The sequence below is a fragment of the Microcaecilia unicolor genome, chromosome 3 (genome assembly GCF_901765095.1).
Source record: "Microcaecilia unicolor chromosome 3, aMicUni1.1, whole genome shotgun sequence".
NCBI lineage: Eukaryota > Metazoa > Chordata > Amphibia > Gymnophiona > Siphonopidae > Microcaecilia > Microcaecilia unicolor.
The window spans coordinates 9,274,314-9,293,566 of NC_044033.1; the positions used below are offsets into that span (position 1 = coordinate 9,274,314).

General features: G+C 45.2%; 1 protein-coding gene across 3 annotated transcripts in view; it reads left to right on the forward strand.

Annotated features, from left to right (window-relative positions):
* RNF8 (ring finger protein 8) overlaps nucleotides 1–19,253 on the forward strand; it is a 46,250-nt gene that overhangs the window by 14,521 nt on the left and 12,476 nt on the right. For 2 of the 3 annotated variants that reach the window (XM_030195761.1, XM_030195762.1), the window contains exons 4-7: nucleotides 4,031–4,093; nucleotides 6,423–6,512; nucleotides 7,847–7,954; nucleotides 15,625–15,829. In XM_030195761.1, the coding sequence (XP_030051621.1) occupies nucleotides 4,031–4,093; nucleotides 6,423–6,512; nucleotides 7,847–7,954; nucleotides 15,625–15,829 (466 nt within the window). Of the gene's footprint in view, nucleotides 1–4,030; nucleotides 4,094–6,422; nucleotides 6,513–7,846; nucleotides 7,955–15,624; nucleotides 15,837–19,253 lie in introns of all 3 variants that reach the window. The other variant, XM_030195763.1, reaches the window with a different exon arrangement.

Sequence of the window (19,253 nt, forward strand, 5' to 3'; positions counted from 1 at the left end):
TGGTACGGGCGGTTAGCTTGACGGAGTTTAAAAAGGGGTTAGATAGATTCCTAAAGGACAAGTCCATAGACCGCTATTAAATGGACTTGGAAAAATTCCGCATTTTTAGGTATAACTTGTCTGGAATGTTTTTACGTTTGGGGAGCGTGCCAGGTGCCCTTGACCTGGATTGGCCACTGTCGGTGACAGGATGCTGGGCTAGATGGACCTTTGGTCTTTCCCAGTATGGCACTACTTATGTACTTATGTACTTATGTACATAACGAAGCAAAAAAACAGTGGATCCAAAAAACCTCTCAGATGGTGTCTTCTTAAACAAGGACTTGTTTAAGAAGACACCATCTGAGAGGTTTTTTGGATCCACTGTTTTTTTGCTTCATTGTTCTGCTGTGGAGAATATACCTTCTGTGCGGGTTGGCATACTTATGTACATAACAACAGGAAAGCATATGGTATTAGGGCTTGATGTTACTCTTGTATGGGCAATATCAATTTGAATTGCATAAGCAGAAATAGCAGAAATGAGTTTTCATAAAATATATCATTAGCTAAAAAGGAAATAATAAGAAAATAAAAATAAAACGTAAAAACCTTTCCAATATATAGACAGGGAAATGCCCAGTGCACCTGAATGTAACTCACCTTAAGCTACTACTGAAAAAGATGTGAGCAACATCCAAATCCAAAAGTTACTGCAGGCCGGGGATCTACAGCAAGGCTTGTTGTGAAGAACAGTTTTAATACCGGAATATAACTGAGCAATGAGTTAAATAGCACAGACACAGTACGTTTAAATGAATTCCACTGTACTAAAGCTGGAATAATATGATCAAACCCCTTCTTCTCCAATAATAAGTGTGCAGCAATGTTTTGAATAAGTTGGAGCCATTTCAGGTGTTGGTTGGAGAGCCCTTGATACCTGGAGCATTGAAATAATCCTAGTAATCACCAGAGAGTGCCAAGTGTTTGCAGATCCTGCTACACAGAAATTTGCATCTCGAAGCGCTCTTGCAGTACTGTCAAAATTTCTTTCTGGATTTCGGTAAAGCCACTAGTTAGCCAGTCTAGGAGGTAGAAGACAAATAATGAAACTGGCTGAGAAGTTGCCTGACTAGCAGGTTTCAGACTAGTGATCAGTGGGGTATGCTGTATGAAGACGGTATGCCTGTTTGCTGAGGTAGAGACTCAAGAATAGACCTAGACACGTCAGCAGAAGTAAAGAATAAATATGACTTTAAAGACGTTGAAAAATGCTTTCATCCACGAAAATTCCAAATCCAAGGGTCAGATGCCATCATCAAATAGGAGAGAAATGGGGGAGGGGAGTCAGTCACTGTTATAAAGCAGTTGGGAAAGCTTCCAGTGTTCTGGGATGCATACTTTGTGTAGTTATGTCTACATACACTCAAAAGGACAGGAAAGAGGTAATGGTACCAAGCTGGGGAGAGGAGATTTAGCACAGGCTGCTGTGCCAGTGAATTTCACCAGATGTCAGCTAGTATGTCCAGTGCTGGGTTCCATTAGGAATTGCTATTCAAGAGAAGGATCTTTAGAATTGTTGTTCTCCATATGTTGAAGTCTTCAACTTGTGCTGCAGTGGTCAAAAAAAAGCTCTGGAATCTAAACATGGGACTGCTGTCTCCTGTTTGGCCCCTTCCCCGTGGCATGCATTACCAGCTGATGGTTGTGCTGACACCTCCTCCACCAAATTGAAGACAGGTGTTAAAACCTTGTTCCATAGCATCCCACAGATCAATTCAGAGACTTGTGGGTAATGTCCCTCTACCAGCAGATGGAGCTAGAGAGAGAACTTCAGAGATAGCTATATGTGGTCACGTGCAGCCAGCTACACTTCAGCATTCGCTCTGTCTAGCGGGTGGATGGTTATAACTGTGCAGCTTTGGATTGATCCGACTCCTAGCCTGTCCCACAGTTGGTTTGGGATTTTTGGGGTATACCTGGTGGTGCCAGGTGCCCCCCGCCCCCAACGACCTCTCTCTGTTTCTGGGCATCTGGCCCCAGCTATTCTCTCCTGCCTCCTGATTAAAAAAAAAAAGAGAGAGATCTACAACAGGTTGCTTAGGTAAGCGCTACCAGGGCAGTTAAAAATTTTTTTAAAAACAAAGAGAAGGGAACTGGTTGGAGGAGCACTTTGCAGCACTGGAAACTGTGTGAGGGGGAGGGGGCACAAGTGTTTGCCTTCAGTGCTTCTGATGTCAGCACCGTCTGAAGCTGCAAGATGCCTGCTTCCAGTGTGGGAGCTGGAGAGCAATGACTGGAGGGTGTGACGCATTCACGCAGCAACGCAAGGCCATTGATACCAGAGAGCCCGGTTGTGAGTAGCAACACACAGAAGCTGATTTCAGTTTTGGCGGGAACATTGAGCCTGACTGTGGCATTCCCTGCTGTGAGTGCCATTTTCTCGGCGCTGCCACATTCGGCACTTCACGTAGCAGCAAGAAAGACACAGTCTGAGCAGGCTTTTGTGCTGTCAGATCCCGATCTGTCAGAAGACCCGGCGTATGCTCCTGGAAGCGATGGTGCCCCTTTTTCACCAGAATTTGTGCTTCTTATGCACAAAGCATTCATGTTGAAATGGGTAAGGAGTTCTCAGTTTCGGGACACCCCCCCCTTCCCCTCCGGGATATCTTTCCTCACTACAGATGCTCTTGGCCAAGCGGCCCCCCGGGCGTTTGATTTGGATGCTGCTTCATTGGCGTTGGACACAGACAGTGTACTCCTTTTTGGGGACTCCCCTCCGGAGGCCACAGACCTTGTGGAGGAGGGAGAACTGCTGACAGAAGAGAGGGATAACTCCACAGCGGCATGTTTACTTAGAAAGGAGGAACTTCCCGCACTGATCATCGGGGCGTTCAAAATTTTATATCTCTCTTCTCCTGATTCCACGGCTGGGCCGCCGGCCACGTCTATCATGTCTGGGAACAAAAGCCCGCAAAATCGTTTCACATCCATGAGGCTATGAAGGTCCCTATCTTGGCGCAATGGGATACGAGGGACTGAGGGTGGCACGAGCAATAGCGTGCCTCTATGCCTTGCCGGCGTCGGATTTGGAGTCCCTTAGACTTCCTACGCTAGACTGTTTGATCACAGCGGTCACAAAAAATGCCACTTTACCGGTTGAGGGCGGTACAGGATCCTCAGGACTGTAAATTGAAGTCTTCACTCAAGCATTATATCCATTTAGCTAAGCAGCTATCAAGGCTCCTAAGCAATGTGGGCAATCTCATCCATGCAGGACGATAAACTATAATACCGCTGCCAAAGGAGCCTCACAGGAAAAGAGCTAACAAGTGGCAGAATCCAGGCTCAAGGCAAATAAATTACTTATAGTTGGCTGAAATTCACTGAGGAGAAAGTCCCTCTGTCTTCCAAAGTTGGAGAGCTAATGTAGCAGGCTTAGAAGTTTGAGCAAAGCACTTATTTTATTTGACAAAAAGGCAGAAGAGGTGAGGGAGTTAAAGGGAGAGAAAGTCTCCTCTGAGATGTCCCCTAGACTGTCAAACTCTTAGGAATAGATACTAAGGGCCACGTCTACCCCATGTGTCTGCAGAAAAAACTGACCACTGAATGAAAATTAACTAATTATTATTTATGGGACAATATCAACTGAGATAGCTATATTACAAACACTGTAGGTACTCTTGTTGGCATGGATCTATTGTGTAGGGTGTTCATCATGATGTGAAAAGTAGCTCATTGTAGAATGTTGTATGGCACGACTAAAGTCACTCGATGATGAGAAGTTGAAACCTCTGGTAACTTCTGGAAGATAAACAAAAAATGTGTAGTGTCCCATACAAGAGAATTGGTTTGACTTAGTTTCAAAGACCAGTCCACAAATCGTGACAATGGTTCCAGATCCGCTCAAAGACACAGCTGGGCACGTAATGTTGTGGAGGTTTTGGGTTTTTTTTTCAATCAAAAGAATTGTGGACAGTAGAAAACTGAGTATTGTTGCATGTTGCCCATTCTTTCTCGCTAATGTGTTGGTATATTTTTTTTTTCTCAGGGTTTGAGATCGCCAAGTGGAGAGGAGAATCTGAAGGAGCAGTTGGCACAGGCTCTGCAGGAGGTACAGTATGTGAGCCCAGTGCGTTAACTGTTCCATCACTTGTGCTGTTGAGACCCTTTGACCAGTGCTGTTAGTCAAAGTTAATGACACATGTCACATTGCACCTACTGATTAGCAAGTAAGCTGGTCAAGGAGCCCCCATTCTCAGTGAGTCCGCCTACATCGGTTTGGGTCGTCCAGTACCTCAAGGACTGAAGGCCCACTCAACCAGGGCTCAGGTTGCATCCTGGGCGGACACATTAACTACTACTACTACTACTATTTAGCATTTCTATAGCGCTACAAAGTGTATGCAGCGCTGCACAAACATAGAAGAAAGACAGTCCCTGCTCAAAGAGCTTACAATCTAGTAGACAAAAAGAAAGCAAACAAATTAATGTGTAAAGGAGAGGAGGGTAGGTGGAGGCGAGTGGATACAAGTGGTTACGAATCAAAAGCAATGTTAAAGAGGTGGGCTTTCAATCTAGATTTAAAGATGGTCAAGGATGGGGCAAGACGTAGGGTCTCAGTCTATTCCAGGTGTAGGGCGCAGCAAGAGAGAAGGAGCGAAGTCTAGAGTTGGCAGTAGCAGAGAAGGGAACAGATAAGAAGGATTTATCCAGGGAACGGAGTGCACGGGAAGGGGTGTAGGGAAGGACGATTGTGGAGAGATACTGGGGAGCAGCAGAGTGAGTACATTTATAGGTTAGTAGAAGAAGTTTGAACAGGATGCGAAAACGGATAGGGAGCCAGTGAAGCAACTTGAGGAGAGGGGTAGTATGAGTAAAGCGACCCTGGCGGAAGATGAGACGGGCAGCAGAGTTTTGAACCAACTGGAGAGGGGAGAGGTGACTAAGTGGGAGGCCAGCAAGAAGCAGATTGCAGTAGTCCAAACGAGAGGTGACAAGGGTGTGGATGAGGGTTTTGGTAGAGTGCTTGGAAAGAAAGGGGTGGATTTTACGGATGTTGTAAAGAAAGAAACGACAGGTCTTGGCGATCTTCTGGATATGAGCAGAGAAGGACAGAAGAGTCAAAGATAACCCCAAGGTTTCGAGCTGAGAAGATAGGGAGAATGAGAGACATCAACAGAATAGAAAACGGGGGGAGTGGGGAGGTGGGTTTGGGGGGGGGGGAATGAGAAGCTCGGTTTTGGTCATGTTTAATTTGAGGTGGCGTTGAGACATCCAGACAGCAATGTCAGACAAGCACGCTGAAACTTTGGTTTGGATGCAAGGTGAGATATCAGGGGTAGAAAGGTAGATTTGGGAGTCATCAGCATAGAGATGGTAGGAAAAGCCATGGGATGAGATTAATGAACCAAGGGAAGAAGTGTAGATAGAAAAGAGGAGGGGACCAAGAACAGAACCCTGAGGTACGCCGACAGGCAGAGGGATAGAAGTAGAAGAGGATCCACCAGAGTGAACACTGAAGGTGCGGAGGGAGAGGTAGGACCAGGAAAGGACAGAGCCCTGGAAGTGAGGACAGGGTATCTAGAAGTATGCTGTGATCGACAGTGTCAAAAGCAGCATTAATTGACTTTTACATGCTTTTTGGCTGTTCTCTATGATAAAAAGTTTTTTGGTGAACTTTAACAAGCTATTTAGAAAGATTATTGGGACACGATAGGAAGCTTTTAGAATCCAAAATCATGGTCCCTGCCTTCTACTTCAAAATATATACTTGGAGTGTGGACAAGTGGAGGGGTGCCCTCCTTTTGGGCTTGGCAGAATCGCTTTCATGGGCTATTGCTTCTGGAGCAGGGTCAAGCTAAATCCTCTCTTAAAAGGAGTTTTTGTTGTCCGTTTGGGGTGCATACGTATCGCCACCTCATAAAGCGCGTAGCTTAATTCTTAACTCCTAATGAGATTATACAAAGGTGGGGGTGGGATCCACATGCTGCCCTTTCTTTATGGGGTTTTTTCCCCCCCTTTCTTTCCTCCCTTTTTGGGTACAACTCTTTTTGGTCTTTGTTCGATTCAACTATTTTCGCATGTCACATGTTGGCTTGCCTGTGGCCATTGGGTGATTTTTGGGTACATTGGGGGTACTTGGTCTATTCTTTGTATTGATTTCATTTATATTTCAGAGTTTTTTTGCCGTATTTGGTCCGTGTGGAGTGTTTTCTGCTGTGGGAAGATGGGAGGGGGTTTTATAAGACTTCTGAAAAATGCCGAATGGCTTACAATATAGTGTTTCTACTTTTTATTCAATAACAGTGTTTGAACATAAACCCCTTTCTTTGGCTTCTGAAGCTGCCAGGAATAATTCTGAATTGCATTTATTTTCGCTCTGACATGAGTATCTTTTCTGTTCTAATCTAGCCTTGATGGCCTTTCTTTTAATCCTGCAGCATATTCTCTTAATGGAAGAGCTAAATCGGAACAAGAAGGACTTTGAACAGATAATTAAGGCCAAGAATAAAGAGCTCCAGGAGACCAAGGTACTAAAAATCAAAATAGCACTACTTGACCTTTGAACTTGTTAGTCTATCCGTAGTTCCAGAGTCAGTATGAATTGGCAGGTGTACCTAAGCAGAAGTTCTACAGATCACAATCCCAGTCATGCAGGAGGTGCTAGTCACATCTTGTGGGTATAATCTCATTATCTCTAAGATAGCAGAATGTTCTCTTTGGCTTCTGCGCCTGGTGTTATGATTGTTGCAGTTGTCCATTGAACTTTCTCTCCAAAATTTGTGACCAATGAACTTTCCCTCCAAAATCCTCCCTCTTTCCTGTGGAAACCGCCCATCTCAAACCCCAGCCAATCAGGTCTGAGAACCCACTATATATAAAGACAAACTGCAGACCTCACAGAATACCCTGGAGAAGGCCACACACAGCAAAATGGCTGAAGCATTGGTTCCACTTACTCAGATGTGGCAACGCCCAGACAACCGCTACAATCATAGCAGAATATGTACTAAGCCCTCTGCCTTGTACAGCAGTTTTTAGGGGTTCAAGATGCTCTCTGCTTAGCTGCAAGGCACACTTTAGCAAGCTTGAGCATTGATGCTTTCACAGTGAAGGGACCTGAAAGATGGATTTGATTTGCCGTTGGAGATCCTCCAGAGCTGGCATGCCCCCTTCTGTACGCTTCTTAAACTGCCAACACTTCCTCTCTGTTCTGTGCGGCATCCCGGGATTCAAACTGAATTTGAACTGCTAACTCGGAAACTGCCTGTTACAGATCTCGAAAAGCTGTGTTCATTCTGTCTTTTAGTCTGAAAGGCTATGAGTAACACAGGCAAACTTATTTTTATATGTGTTCAGGAATTAGGAAGATAAAGGGTTAAGGTGATAACAGCGAGTTGGTCCAATAGGTTTTGCATTATACTCGTGCTTTTTTTTTAATTTGAACTTTCATTTTTGAGCTAATTTCTTTTTCTTGGTGCCCTGGAAATCATTTCACAGCACAGAAGGGAAAGGGTTTCTTATTTTTCGTAAACAGGAAGGCTTTACAGAGCAGAAGGGTATTTGTAGTAGCAGAGGAATTTCATAACCTTTGCTTTGGGCCATTCATTTGTATGTAGGGGTCAAGCTTTGTGCTGTGTGGTGGCCTAAAGCCTCCTTTTTCCAAGTCTGATTCAGTCCATTTAGGGAATTGCCAGCAGTGTATCTAGAAAATGGTCTTTCTATTGCACTTGTGGCACAGACAGAGAACAGGAGTGACATTTACTCAGCTGCTTTCTTGGGCTATCAGGTTTCTCTTCCTCCTCCATACATCCAAACCTGCAGAGAGCTTTCTGTGCCTGATTTGCCTGCCTTCTGTCTGCAGGAGGAAAAGGAGAAGGTGAGAGCACAGAAAGAGGAGTTCCTCAGTCAGATGAACGATGTGCTCGAGAACGAGTTGCAGTGTATCATCTGCTCGGAGTACTTTATTGAGGTAAGAATGGGCTGCGGCATCTAAGGGAACTTACTGCAATCTAGACACTGAGCTAGGGGCTACATTTTGTGTCTAATACTTTTAGCATTTCCTCTTCCCATAACAGAAAAAGAAACTTCTGAAGTAAGTTACCTCTTCAGTATAGAGCGGGGAGATATCCTGACTAGAGCTGAAAATGCAAACATAGTAACATAGTAGATGACGGCAGAAAAAAGACCTGCACGGTCCATCCAGTCTGCCCAACAAGACAACTCATGTGTGCTACTTTTTGTGTATACCCTACTTTGATTTGTACCTGTGCTCTTCAGGGCACAGACCATATAAGTCTGCCCAGCACTATCCCCGCCTCCCAACCACCAGCCCTGCCTCCCAACCACCGGCTCTGGCACAGACCGTATAAGTCTGCCTAGCACTATCCCCGCCTCCCAACCACCAGCCCCGCCTCCCAACCACTGACTCTGGCACAGACCGTATAAGTCTGCCCAGCACTATCCCCGCCTCCTAACCACCAGTCCCGCTTCCCACCACCGGCTCTGGCACAGACTGTATAAGTCTGCCCAGCACCAGCCCTGCCTCCCAACCACCGGCTCTGGCACAGACCGTATAAGTTTGCTCAGCACCAGCCCCGCCTCCCAACCACCAGCTCTGGCACAGACCGTATAAGTCTGCCCAGCACCAGCCCCGCCTCCCAACCACCGGCTCTGGCACAGACCGTATAAATCCGCCCAGCACCAGCCACGCCTCCCAACCACCGGCTCTGGCACAGACCGTATAAGTCTGCCCAGCACCAGCCCCGCCTCCCACCACCGGCTCTGGCACAGATCATATAAGTCTGCCCAGCACTATCCCCGCCTCCCAACCTCCAGCCCCGCCTCCCACTACTGGCTCTGCTAACCAATCTCGGTTAAGCTCCTGATCTCCTCTGACCCCAGATGACATCTATTCTTGATTGCATGGAGGTGAACTGATCCTCATGGATATAGGATGAGATTAGTGAATAAAAGTTGTTTGAGCCCTGGGAGGGAGGGGTTAATTGGTGTATCTGGGATTAAGGCTACATATGTCAGGGAGGAAGAGGTAATGGGTTGAAATTTGGCATATTAAATAAGATTCAGGGTGGGATGGGAGGGGAAGGGCTAGAATTAGGAGGGATATGAGTTAATGGAGATGGTCAGGGAATAAATAGGACAGGAGGTGATAAGGAAAGGAGGTTTATTAAAGAGGAAGAGGTAGGATGGTATGGGAAAAGTCAGAGGCTGGGATGGCCTTACCACTGGTTATTGGGGGATCATAGTCTAGTGGCTGCCCTAAATGAGGGGATAACATGACATCATGTTGTGGAATGTAGGGGGCCTATCTTTAATAAAACAATATAAAATACTAAATAGGAAAAGACCCTCCTTAGGCTTACTTCAAGAAACTCATCTGAGTTTAGAGCAACATGGGAGACTATACTGAGACCCCAGCTGTGGCAAGGAAGGCTGGAGAGAGATTATTCTGGAAAGGCCTTCTGTTCTTTCTGCAGAAGGACGCTCTGGGGTAATACTGGCTATTATGTAGTGCAAGTCCCTAGTACTACTCTGTAATATGTATGCTGCTAACACTAAACCAGCGTTTTTCAATCAGTGTGCCATGCCCTGTGACATCGCCCGATTTTTTTTTTTTTTTTTCTAAAGCTGCATCTTTTTTCCCTCATGCTGCATTTCTCCTTCCCTCCCTCCCTCCTTGAACACGAGTCAGCAGCTCTCTTGATACTCCTCCTCCCCTGGGTCCAAACACCTCTCCCTCTTCTTAAGAACATAAGAGTAGCCATACTATTTTAGATCTAATCTTTAGCAGAATGCAGGGCATGGTACGATCCGCTGGGAAACAGTGATCATAACATGATCAGATTTGAGCTGATATCTGGAGTGAAGTCACTAAAGAAATCTACTGTAGCAGCAGGAAAATGGTTAAAAAGAAGCTGAAAGGGTCGGCCGTAAAGGTTAGGATTTTAAATCAAGTGTGGATGTTGTTTAAAAGCACCATCGTGGAAGCCCAGATCAGATGTATTTCACATTATTAACGAAGGTGGAAAGAAGAGCAAACGACAGCCAGCATGGTTAAAAGGTGAAGTGAAAGAGGCTATTAGAACCAAAAGAGCATCCTACAAAGAATGGAAAAAGGATCTGAATGAAGAAAATAAGAAGCAACATAAGCACTGTCAAGCTAGATGCAAAACACTGATAAAGAAGGCTAAAAGAGAATATGAAGAAAAACTTGCCATGGAGACAAAAACTCATAGTAACACCTTTTTCAGGTACATCAGAAGCAGAAAGCCTGTGAGGGAATCTGTGGAACTGTTAGATCATGAAGGAGCAAAAGGGGCACTCAGGGAGGACAAGGCCAAAGTGGAGAGATTGAATAAATTCTTTGCTTCGGTCTTTACGGAAGAAGATATGAGAGATCTACCTGTACTGGAAATGGTTTTCAAGGGTGACTATGCAGATGAAACAAATCTCTGTGAACTTAGAAGATATAATGAGGCTAATTAACAAGTTAAAGAGTGAGAAATCAACTGGACCTTACAGAATACACCCCAGGGTACTGAGTGGAGGAGTGGCCTAGTGGTTAGGGTGGTGGACTTTGGTCCTGGGGAACTGAGGACCTGAGTTCGATTCCCACTTCAGGCACAGGCAGCTCCTTGTGACTCTGGGCAAGTCACTTAACCCTCCATTGCCCCATGTAAGCCACATTGAGCCTGCCATGAGTGGGAAAGTGCGGGGTACAAATGTAACAAAAACAAAGAACTCAAACATGAAATTGCTGATCTGTTGATAGTGATCTGTAACCTGTCATTAAAATCATCCATAGTACCTGAAGATTGGAGGGTGGCTAATGTAACGCCAGTTTTTAAAAAAGGTTCCAGGGATGGTCCGGGAAATTACAGATTGGTAAGCCTGACTTCAGTACCGGAAAAAATAGTGGTGGAAACTATTATAAAGAATAAAATTATAGAACACGTAGACAAACATGGTTTAATGGGACAGAGCATGGGTTCAGTCGAGGGAAGTCTTGCCTCACCAATTTGCTTCATTTCTTTGAAGGCGTAAATAAACGTGGATAAAGGTGAACCAGTTGCTGTAGTGTATTTAGATTTTCAGAAAGCTTTTGATAAAGTTCCTCATGAGAGATTCTTGAGAAAATTAAAGAGTCATGGGATAGGAGGCAAGTCTGTGGTGTGGATTAGGAATTGGTTATTGGACAGAAAACAGAGGTAGGGTTAAATGGTCATTTCTCTCAATGGAGGAGAGTGAACAGTGGAGTACCGCAGTGATCTGTACTGGGACCGGTACTATTTAACCTATTTATAAATGATGATATGGAAATTGGAAAGATGAGTAAGGTGATCAGATTTGCAGATGATACAAAACTATTCAAGGTTGTTAAAACACGTGCAGACTGTGAAATATTGCAGGAAGACCTTAGGGATGGGTGAGTAAGACCAAAAATACAATAATGCCTTTGTATCGCTCCATGGTGCGTCCGCACCTTGAGTATTGCGTTCAGTTCTGGTCACCATATCTCGAAAAAGATATATTGGAATTAGAAAAGGTTCAAAGAAGAGCAATCAAAATAATAAGGGGGTGGAATTCCTCCCATATGAGTTATCAATAGAGATCAAACAAAATAAAACATGGAAAAGAAAATAAGATGATACCTTTTTTATTGGACATAACTTAATACATTTCTTGATTAGCTTTCAAAGGTTGCCCTTCTTCGTCAGATCTGATGAAGAAGGGCAACCTTCGAAAGCTAATCAAGAAATGTATTAAGTTATGTCCAATAAAAAAGGTATCATCTTATTTTCTTTTCCATGTTTTAATTTGTTTGATCTCTATTGATAACCTTTAAGAGTGGACTAACACGGTTACCACACCTCTCTCATATGAGGAAAGGGTAAAGAGGTTAGGGCTCTTCAGCTTGGAAAAGACGGATGAGGGGAGATATGATTGAGGTCTACAAAATCCTGAGGGGTGTAGAACGAGTAGAAGTAAATCAATTTTTTACTCGTTCCAAAAGTACAAAGACTAGGGGACACTCGAGAAAGTTACATGGAAATACTTTTAAAACAAATAGGAGGAAATATTTTTTTCACTCAACGAATAGTTAAGCTCTGGAACTCTTTGCCGGAGGATGTGGTAACAGTGGTTAGCACATCTGGGTTTATAAAAGGTTTAGCCAGATTCCTGGAGAAAAAGTTCATAGTCTGCTATTGAGACAGACATGGGAAGCGACTGCTTGCCTTGGGATTTGTAGTATGGAGTGTTGCCACGACTTGGGTTTCTGCCAGGTACTTGTGACCTGGCTTGGCCACTGTTTGGAAAACAGCATACTGGGCTATTTGGACCATTGGTCTGAGCCATCAAGAATTTTACCTCCCTAGCGCTCCCAGATGTAGCATTTATCCAGTCAATATTCGAAGGCATCGTCGGGGGAAGAGCCGCAGAATTCGAACGTCCAAATCCTCACTCAGAATGGCTGCGGGGGAAATCATACACCCCAACTGAAAAAATCACAGCGCAAAAGATGTCAGTATGTTGCAGAATCCAGCAAATGGAAAAAGACAAACAGCAAAAAACAACCAATTAAAGGAAAAGCTTCCATTCCAGCACAAAATTTATACCCATCAGGGGAGACTGTTCACAGGAGATATATCCAATGCTGCTGTTCCTGCCTCAGACACCGAAAAACGGTGATCACCTAGATATCTGATCCAAGACTATGCAGCAAAATGAGGAAAAATCATGGCCCATATCCTTGGGTGTATAGTTTTCCCCACAGCCATTCTGAGTATGGATTTGGATGTTCCCAGTTGGCGTGTCTTCCCCTGGTGATGCCTTCGGGTGAAACAGGGTCTCCTGTTGGGATTATGTGAACTTTGCAGTTGAACAAGAAAATTACTGTGGATTTTCTCCACTTGTAATGAATTGCTGCTAAGTGACTTTATCGTTGGCTAGAAGAAGTTTTGTTCATTGCCTGCTCTGAGTCTGTGACTTTTTTATATGACCTATGATTATTGTGATCTGCTGACTTAATTCAGCTGTGTGTTTGTAGTTTGTTGTCCTCTGAGGATTTCTTTTTTTTTCTCCACTTATTTATATATTTGAGGCTGACCATTCCCGGGGGCAGAGTAGATGAAAGTAGATTTGGTGAAGTATTTTGAATTATTTCTGCTCTACCCTTGATGATCTTGCCAGATTTACTAATTTCTGTAAACATTTGTTCATCTGTCTGTTTGTTCTGTCCTGATGGATGGTAGTAGAGCCCTAGCAGTATACTCCTTCTCTTCAAACATGGAATTTCTATGCACAAGGATTCCACATTGGTCTTCCCCACACACATCTAGGATGGTATCAGTTGGAGGAGGAGTGGCCTAGTGGTTAGGGTGGTGGACTTTGGTCCTGGGGAACTGAGTTCGATTCCCACTTCAGGCACAGGCAGCTCCTTGTGACTCTGGGCAAGTCACTTAACCCTCCATTGCCCCAGGTAAGCCGCATTGAGCCTGCCATGAGTGGGAAAGCGCGGGGTACAAATGTAACAAAAATAAAATAGATACTATTGGAGAGTCTACATGGAATGTTGCTACTATTGGAGATTCTACATGGAATGTTGCTATTCCACTAGCAACATTCCATGTAGAAGCCTGCGCGGCCACATTGGTGATCTACAAGGGCCGACTTCTACATGGAATGTTGCTAGTGGAATAGCAACATTCCATGTAGAATCTCAAATAGTAGCAACAGTGCAGGAGTGGCCTAGTGGTTAGGGTGGTGGACTTTGGTCCTGAGGAACTGAGTTGGATTCCCACTTCAGGCACAGGCAGCTCCTTGTGACTCTGGGCAAGTCACTTAACCCTCCATTGCCCCATGTAAGCCGCATTGAGCCTGCCATGAGTGGGAAAGCGCGGGGTACAAATGTAACAAAAATAAAATAGATACTATTGGAGATTCTACATGGAATGTTGCTACTATTGGAGATTCTACATGGAATGTTGCTATTCCACTAGCAACATTCCATGTAGAAGCCTGCGCGGCCACATTGGTGATCTACAAGGGCCGACTTCTACATGGAATGTTGCTAGTGGAATAGCAACATTCCATGTAGAATCTCAAATAGTAGCAACAGTGCAGGAGTGGCCTAGTGGTTAGGGTGGTGGACTTTGGTCCTGAGGAACTGAGTTGGATTCCCACTTCAGGCACAGGCAGCTCCTTGTGACTCTGGGCAAGTCACTTAACCCTCCATTGCCCCATGTAAGCCGCATTGAGCCTGCCATGAGTGGGAAAGCGCAGGATACAAATGTAACAAAAATAAAATAGATACTATTGGAGATTCTACATGGAATATTGCTACTATTGGAGATTCTGCATGGAATGTTGCTATTCCACTAGCAACATTCCATGTAGAAGCCTGCGCGGCCACATTGGTGATCTACAAGGGCCGACTTCTACATGGAATGTTGCTAGTGGAATAGCAACATTCCATGTAGAATCTCAAATAGTAGCAACAGTGGAGGAGTGGCCTAGTGGTTAGGGTGGTGGACTTTGGTCCTGAGGAACTGAGTTCAATTCCCACTTTAGGCACAGGCAGCTCCTTGTGACTCTGGGCAAGTCACTTTAACCCTCCATTGCCCCATGGAAGCCGCATTGAGCCTACCATGAGTGGGAAAGTGCGGGGTACAAATGTAACAAAAAAAAAATCTATTCCAATTCTGTGCACATGCATCACTTTTAGTGCCAAAGACTCTCACAATCTCCTTTCTAGATTTCGCTGCTGCATTCAGAACACAAAGGAGTGGCTGTGGACCTGACTAACCTCTTCAGGCTCACTGTGTCCACTCAAGCTCCATCTTCTGTTCTCAGGCAGTTTCCCATTACACCAGCCGGAGATACTCCAACCACCTGCTGTGTCCCTAAGTCACTTACCCCACTTTGGCTGTTTGGGATTATCTTACAATTGATGCAGTTTAGTGGAGCATCCTCAACAGTATACTTTGCGTCATTACATGATAGAGGTCTATAAAATAATGAGTGGAGTGGAACAGGTGGATGTGAAGCATCTGTTCACGCTTTCCAAAAATACTAGGACTAGGGGGCATGCGATGAAACTACAGTGTAGTAAGTTTGGAACAAATCAGAGAAAATTTATCTTCACCCAACGCGTAAACTCTGGAATTCGTTTCCGGAGAACGTGGTGAAGGTGGTTAGCTTGGCGGAGTTTAAAAAGGGGCTGGACGGTTTCCTAAAGGACAAGTCCATAAACCGCTACTAAATGGACTTGGGAAAAATCCACAGTTCCAGGAATAACATGTATAGAATGTTTGTACGTTTTGGAAGCTCGCCAGGTGCCCTTGGCCTGGATTGGCCGCTGTCGTGGACAGGATGCTGGGCTTGATGGACCCTTGGTCTTTTCCCAGTGGCATTACTTATGTACTTATGACTTTCATCTGGCACCCAGCCTCAGATGTACTACAGCTGGTGTGTGAGAGGTGTCCAGGGTAGGTTCTAAAAACGTTTGCCTGACTCATTCTGAGCCTTCCTGTCCTCTGCTGAGGTTCCTGAATGTGGGTGGTGAATTGCAAGCTGAGAAACGGAAATTAAGCGGTGCTTTGCCTTTGTCTTTCCTTTCAGGCTGTCACTCTGAACTGTGCACACAGCTTCTGTTCTTACTGCATAAAGGAGTGGATGAAGCGCAAAGTAGAGTGTCCCATCTGTCGGCAGGAGATTGTCTCTCAGACCCGGTCCCTTGTCCTGGACAACTGCATCGACCGGATGGTGGAGAATCTGAGTCTAGAAATGAAGCAGCGCCGTGACACCCTCATCCTGGAACGCAAAGGTGAGAGGTGGGTGGCCACATTGGGATAGTACATAAGTACATAAGTAGTGCCATACTGGGAAAGACCAAAGGTCCATCTAGCCCAGCATCCTGTCACCGACAGTGGCCAATCCAGGTCAAGGGCACCTGGCACGCTCCCCAAACGCAAAAACATTCCAGACAAGTGAATCCTTTCATGAATACCAATAAAATGAGACGGGACGACTTTTAGGTGCAGGAGCATCATACCCGGGCTGTCTACTAAACAGAATCTTTGCATAGTAGGAAATCGGCTCCTGAAATACACTTTGACAGGCTGAGTGCATTCTTCCTGCTAAGTAAATGGACTTGCAGAAGAGTTAGTTGTAGCCAGTGCAAGGAGCAGATTTTGATGTGCAGTATGTGGATTGTAGATGAAGACAGAGATTCCTCTGGTCTCTTATTCAGTGTTTAATTGGGGTGGATGGATAGGTAACTGTGTTAAGAAAATGTGAGGTGCAAACATAAGATAGAAAACAAAGCAGCAAACCCTGCAAATTGCTTTTTCTAACATAGAAACAGAGAAAAGTGAAGGCAGATAAAGACCATATGGCCTATCCAGTCTGCCCATCCAGGCCATCTACTCTCCCTTTCACTACATTAGAGGTCCTATGTGTACTTGTCCTAAGTTTTCTTAAATTCGGATATAGTTTTTATTTCCACCAAGAGGCTGTTCCACAAATTCACCACCTTTTCCTTGAAGTATTTCCTCAGCTTACCGCTTTCTCCTTCTCCCTATGCCCCCCTCATTCCAGAGCTTCCTTTCAATTGAAAGAGACTCGTTTCCTGTGCATTTGTGCCATATAGGTATTTAAAACATCTCTACCATATCTCCCTTCTCCTGCCTTTCTTCCAAAGCAAAAACATATTGACAGGGCCATCGAGAGACTGAGCTGGGCCCGGGGAAGGGTCGCTGCTGTGGCGCCCCCCCCCCCCCCCCCCCTCCAATACAACTCCACATACCTAGTCTCGCGGAGGTCCCCAAGCTCTGCCAGCAGAAACCTTCCTCCAGCGCTGTTCTTCATTCCGCTGCATTGCCTGCCCTGCCCCTGCGACTTCTTTTCCCCCTCGCGTCACACATGCTTAATTTCATCAAAACCGAGCATGCGCAACATGAGAGGAAAAGCAGCCGTAGGGCAGGCAATGCAGCAGAGTGAAGAACAGCGCTCAAGGAAGGCTGCTTCTGCTGGTGGGATCTGGGGACCCCTTCCAGCCAAACCAGAGGCCCCGAAGCCCTGTGTTTGCTCCTTCCCATCCTCTAAGGGGGGGTCCCATCACCAGAGTTTTCTCTCTCCTGCTCTTTTTGGGACGCGATCACCCAAGATGTCCCGTCAAGAGGAGCAGAGGAGAGAGAGACCCCAGCGCCAGGCCTAGGGGAATCTTGCCCCCTCCCCCCCCCTCGGTGGCCCTGCATATTGTGATCTTCAAGTCTATCCCCATATGTTTTATGATGACCACCCTCTGGACTGAGTCCATCCTGTTTATATCTTTTTGAAGGTTTGGTCTCCAGAATTGTACACACTATTCTAAATGAGGTCTCACCAGAGTTTTTTATACAGAGACATCACCACCTCCTTTTTTTTTTCCTACCTCTTCCTTTGCACCCAAGCGTCCCTCTAGCTTTTGCCATTGCCTTTTCTACGTGGTTGTTCACCTTAAGATCAGCACATATGATCACACCCATCCTGCTCCTCCGTTCACAAAGGTTCTTCACACCCTAAACTGGACTGTTCCCTTGGATTTTTGCAGCCCAGATGTAAGACCCTGCATGTTTTAGCTTTAAATCTTAGCTGACAAATTCTGGACCATTCCTTAGGCTTCAATAGGTCCTTCCTCATGTTATCCACACCAACAGAGATATCTACCCTATTGCAGATTTTGGCATCATCCGCAAAGAGACAAATCTTACCAGACAGCCCTTCAGCAATATCACTTACAAAAATTTTAAGAAGAACTAGCCCAAGAATCAAACCTTCACTGGTAACATCCTTTTCCTCAGAGTGGGCTCCATTTACCACTCCCCTCTTTCACCTTCCACTCAACCAATTCCTAATCCAGACAGTCACTTAAGGGCCCATACTGAGGACACTCAGTTTATTAGTCATCTGTGCAGAACCATGTCAAAGGCTTTGCTGAAATCTAAATACACCATATCTAGTTCTGTCCCTCAATCCAAATCTCTGGTCATGCAGTCAAAGAAATTAATCAGATTTGTCTGACAAGACCTTCCTCTAGTGAAACCATGTTGCCTCGGTTCCTGTAATCAACATGAGTAACTTCATAACCTCTAAAATTTCCAGTATTGTCTTATAATATCTGCTGCTTTAAATCTATTCTGTATTTCACCACCATGTAACACTCAACCCTCTGTAAACCAAATGTATATTCTCTTCTACTTCCAGTATCCATGATGAATTGTAAGCCACATTGAGCCTGCAAAGAGGTGGGATAATGTGGGATACAAATGCAATAAATAAATAGTGTTTCCATTCATTTACTTACCACAGGAGTCAGTCTTACCAGTCTATAGTTCCCAACCTTTTGCTTTTATGGAGTGGGTTCATATCTGTCGTCCTCCAGACCTCTGGGGCCACTTCTCACTGCTTCTCTAGAAGATCAGTTTTTGAGCCACCAGAATTTCCCTAAGTTCTTTCAGTACCCTCGGATGCAGTGGTGTGCTGGGAAATTTTTAACAGGCTGTCTCTCTAGGCATGGCCAGCCCTGCAATTTGGGGAGGCCCTCGAGATGGACTAGGAAGGCAACACATTCCTCTCTCTCCTTCTTCCTTCAGCCTGTCCCATCCCTGAGGGCTGAAGGAAGACCCCTGAGATTGGCTGAAGCAATCTGCTCTTACTGATGTGTCCGTCTCCCTCTTTCCCTTCCCCACCAGCACTGCGTTAAAAAAAATTAATCGTGGCACTGGCAGAACAAGAAGAGGTGTGCTGGTAGGTGGAGGACAAAGAGCGAGTGAAGGGGGGGGGGGGGGGGTGGAGAAGAAATTGCCTAAGCCGCAGGGGACACTGATGCCAGGAGGGTGCCCAAGCCCTAACTGCACTGGTGAGCTGGTGCGAACCGTCTCCAACACTGCTCAGATGTATGCCATCCAGCCCCATCGCTTTGTCCACCTTTAGTTTAGCCAGGTCCTTACAAACACAGTCCTCTGAAAATTGTTCAGGGACTCCATCCCTCCAGCCATTCCTATTTGTGTTTGTCTTCTGCAGTCCTACTCTCAGTTTTGTGAACACAAAACTGAAATATTTGTTAAGCAATTCCAGCTTCTGCATATTCCTGAATCTCACAATGCCAGTTCCTCCTATCACTAACCTATCTTAAAAAAAAAAAGGTCTTGTCTCCCCCCCCCCCCCCCCCATTTTATCATAATTGTTATTTTTTTTCTTCCTTTTGT